We start from the raw sequence: 4,259 nt of genomic DNA on the forward strand, positions 1-4,259 counted from the left end.
ACTCCTTAGCTCTTTGTTTGCTATGGATACTCCCATTGTTCATTCTAATACAGAATGACATCAAGTATGACCTAAACTGGCCCTTGCTAGTCTAGTTACTGTGTCAGAGAGCTATTGAGCTGCCCCTTTCAACAAGTCTTGCCACTGATCACAGGCTGAATCCCAGAACGTCTCACAGCTGCTCTCAGTGTCTTTACTAGTGGAGTCCAACTTCCATAGATGTGCACAGCTGTATTTTACCATTTTAGGTGGTATAAGATCTTTTTTAAAAAATCTCTATCACTGGGGCACATGGGGGGCTCAGTGGGTTGAAACCTCTGCCTTCGGCTTGGGTCATGATCCCAGGGTCCTGGGATAGAGCCCCACATCGGGCTCTCTGCTCAGCGGGGAGCCTGCTTCCTCCTTTCTCTCTGCCTGCCTCTCTGCTTACTTGTGATCGCCATCTGTCAAATAAATAAATAAAATTAAAAAAAATCTCTATCACTGTGGGGCACTTGGGTGACTCAGTCATTAAGCGTCTGCCTTCCGCTCAAGTCATGGCCCTAGGGTCCTGGGATGGATGCCTACATCAGGCTCTCTTGCTCAGTGGGGAGCCTGCTTCTCCCTCTCTCTCTGCCTGCTTCTCCCTCTGTCTGTGCTCTCTCTCTCCTTCTCCCTGTCAAATAAGTAAATAAAATATTTTTTAAAATCTCTATCACTAGAAGAAACTTTCATTCAACCCCCGGCATATCTCTTGAGAAGTGATTAAGAACATGGAATATGGATTCAGACTATTTGGGTTAAAATCCTGCATCCATCATTCAGTGACTTACCAAATCATAACCCCCGCCGTCCTCCTTTTTCTCCTCTACAAAATCTAACACTATTATAATAATGAATTAAACAAGATCAAATTTTTAAATTGCTAAAACAGTTGTTTGTTAGTGTAATAAAATAGCAAAGGTATCAGGTTATATAGTAAAATATAATAAGTTCTTGATACATAATAGGTAAAATTTCTCTGCCTAGGCCACCCTCTGCTTTGGCCTCAAATGATCATAGCCACTTTAATTGCTAAGGCTTTCACAATAAACACCCAGGGGATAGGGGTCTATTTTCAGGGTAGCCCTGAAGTACACTGAAGATGTTAATCTTCTGCCTGAAAAACACGCTGCCTGACCTGGGTAAAAGAGCTTAGAACATTGTTTCTCAAAGCGTTGTTCACAGGTCATCTCCATCAAATCTTTTAGGATAGGGCCAAGACATGAGCATATTTATTAAGTTGCCCCTGTGATTTGAATGCACACTAACATTTGTCAACCTCTTCTCTACATTCTCCATGCCTTGTCATATATGGTTGCTTCTTTCTGAAATGTCCATTTCCCTATGCCCACCTGTGGAAACAAAATGCAGCCTCCTCCATGAAGCCTTCTCTAATTTCTTTTCACTACCTGTAGCAATCACAACATCTTCTGTTGTTATGGGCTGAATGAGATGGGGAGGAATCAGAACTGGGGTGCTGGAGAGTGTTGGGGAGCAGTGGAATGTAATGCCTGGACTAGAGTGGTAGGAAAGGCCCATGGTTTATACTTAGATGTTGGGCAATAATATTGAAGTGATATTGCAAAAAAAAAGAAAAAAGAAAAAAGAAAAGAAAAAGTGATATTGCAAAGGACAGAGAAAAGTCAATAAACAGGACAGGGGATGTGGGGAGGAAGCAGCAAGGAAGCAGTTCCCAAGGTTTTTCCTGATCTGTCAGAAAAGTAAATGCATCTTCCCACACATCCACCCAGCACCCATCCTATATGTTTTATGTCTGGAGAAGGGTGTGTGTGTACAGAGTTGGTATCAACCAGTAGCCTCACAGCACCACGTTATCACTGTGTAACTGCCTCGGTAAAAGCCTATCACCAAGCTGCTCTGAATGCTCTGAAGCCACAGACCAGGGTATGAAACTTCCAACTCCTGAGACTAAGCCGGTGCTCTGAACCTGAACCTTTACATTGTCTCATCAGTGTATCCCGGTGGCTGCCTCCTTTTGAAAGTTTGTTTTTTTTTTTTGTTTTTTTTTTTTTTTTTGTTTTTTTTTTTTTTATCTCTATCTCTGTGATAATCTTGACCGTTCTTCAAGGACCCCTCTTCAGGCCCCAGGGGACTATGCCCAAGCACCTGAGCCTGAGGGACTGAGAGCAGGAACAGAACCAAGGAGTGGAGAGGAAGGTGCCCCATCCCTTGACTCAGCCTTTCCACCTCCCTAGGGTTATAGGGTACAATGAAAGTCAAAACCTCCAAGGAACTTCTTCCTCCTCAGAATGACTTGCCAGTTCCCAACGCTGTGACTGAGAGGTCCCCGCCATCAGGCCTATCAGAAAGTGGGGCCCCCAGACACCTGCATTTAGGATGCACCTTTTAAGTCACTGCAGCACAGAAGCTCAAAGACTTAAGTTTTTTCGATAAATATATATAGTGACAACTGTTTAAGATAACTGCAGAGGGGTTTAAAAAAGAGCGGCTGCAGAGCGAACCTAAGTAGGAGGGTCCTCTGTAGCTGCCAAACACTTCGATTTCCCCACAAAATCCAATGCCTAATCTTAGCCAAGTGTCTTCCAGGACTGCTCCAAGTGCACGTTTGTTTCTTCATGCAGACAACTGTCCTGGTTCCCTCTAGCCTCGTGGAAAACCTTATTTTAGATTTCAGATTTTAAGTAGGGATTTTAAGAGCGGTAGTTGGCTGCTGTACTGAAAACAGAGAAATACCCTGTGACGCCTAGTGGAAATCCAGGATAGGAGCACGTGGCCCAGCATAGGGATCCTGGAGCACAGGCCCTCAGTTTATCCTGGCCGCAGTAGTCCATTCCAACTCCCCAGGTCGGCGAGCTCTCCCTCCCACCGCTCTTGCTACCTCCTTGCCCACCTCTCCCCCTGCCCCTGCTTCCTCACACTTGAGCCCCCAACTTAGTCCTCCTCATTAACTCACTTAGTTGCCCTTCCCACACTCTTGCAGGTCCGCACCTCTGCCACCTCACGACAATCAGGTCCCACTTCTTTTCACCTGCTGCCCTCGCCTTCTTCTCCACCACCTCGTCCCATCTCTGCCACTTCCTGGCCCCTGAGAGCCCGCGGTTCCCCAACCAACACCACCAATACAGGGGCCACGTGCCGCTGCCTCCACTCACCTGCCACCCACTCTGACCCAGCAACAGACAGGTAGCAGAAAGCTCCAGCCATCTAGGCGGGCTCGGCGAGCTCCTGGTCTCAGAGCTCAGCGGCGACGGAATCAAAGAGGCCGCTGCTGCCCAAGAAGCAGAAGCGGCCGGCAACTAGGCGCTCGCTGGTCCACTACCTGAAGGGCCGCGAGGTGGGTGCATGGGGCGGCGCCGGGTTCTCGGGCTCAGAGGGCGAGCTGCGAGGCTGTGCCGTGCAGAAGCTGCCTGAGCTGTTGAGGGAGCGCGAGCTGGCCCTGGGCACACTCAACAAGGTGTTCGCGTCACAGTGGCTGAACACTAGGCAGGTGGTGTGTGGCACCAAGTGTAACACCCTCTTCGTGGTGGATGTGCACTCGGGTCAGATCACGCGCATCCCCCTGATGCGGGATCGGGAGCCCCGGTTAGCCCGGGCTCAGCCGACCTGCGGTATCCACGCCATCGAGTTGAATCCCTCCAAGACGCTTCTGGCCACTGGGGGTGAGAATCCCAACAGCCTGACTATCTACCCGCTGCCCACCCTAGACCCCGTGTGCCTGGGGGACCGCCATGGCCACAAGGACTGGATCTTCACCATCGTCTGGATGAGTGACACAGTGGCTATGAGCGGCTCCCGTGACGGCACAGTAGCACTGTGGCGAATGGATCCCGACATGTTCAATGGCAGCATCGCTTGGCACAATGACGCTGGTCTTCCTGTGTACCCTTCCTCATGCTGCGTTTGTGCTTTCTAATTCAGTGTGATGTTTGTCTTGCAGGTGGAAACTGTCAATTTATCTGTCCATAGTGTATGAGAGAGAGAAAGAAGAGAGAGGTATCCTTAAGGCAATCAAAATTGGGCTTTAATGCTTTTTTATACCTCTCCAAGCCATCTTTTTTTTTTTTAGTTTTATATTTAACTATTTATTTATTTATTAAATAGAGAGACAGAGAGACAGCCCAAGCAGGGGGAGTGGCAGACAGAGAGAGAAGCATTTTCCTCGCTGAGCAAGGAGCCCAATGCTGGACTGGATCCCAGGACCCTTGGATCATGACCCGTGTGAAAGGCAGCTGCTTCACAGACTGTGCCACCCAGGT

The 4,259-nt window shown here is 48.5% G+C and overlaps 1 protein-coding gene across 1 annotated transcript; it reads left to right on the plus strand.

Annotated features, from left to right (window-relative positions):
• The first annotated feature begins 2,251 nt into the window (after positions 1-2,251).
• On the plus strand, positions 2,252-3,916 carry LOC132007003 (DDB1- and CUL4-associated factor 12-like protein 2). Its single transcript, XM_059385178.1, is given in 3 exon segments — positions 2,252-2,351; positions 3,094-3,195; positions 3,198-3,916. Coding segments are annotated over 3 exon segments (921 nt in total).
• The last annotated feature ends 343 nt before the right edge of the window (positions 3,917-4,259 follow it).

This window comes from Mustela nigripes, chromosome X, assembly GCF_022355385.1.
Source record: "Mustela nigripes isolate SB6536 chromosome X, MUSNIG.SB6536, whole genome shotgun sequence".
NCBI lineage: Eukaryota > Metazoa > Chordata > Mammalia > Carnivora > Mustelidae > Mustela > Mustela nigripes.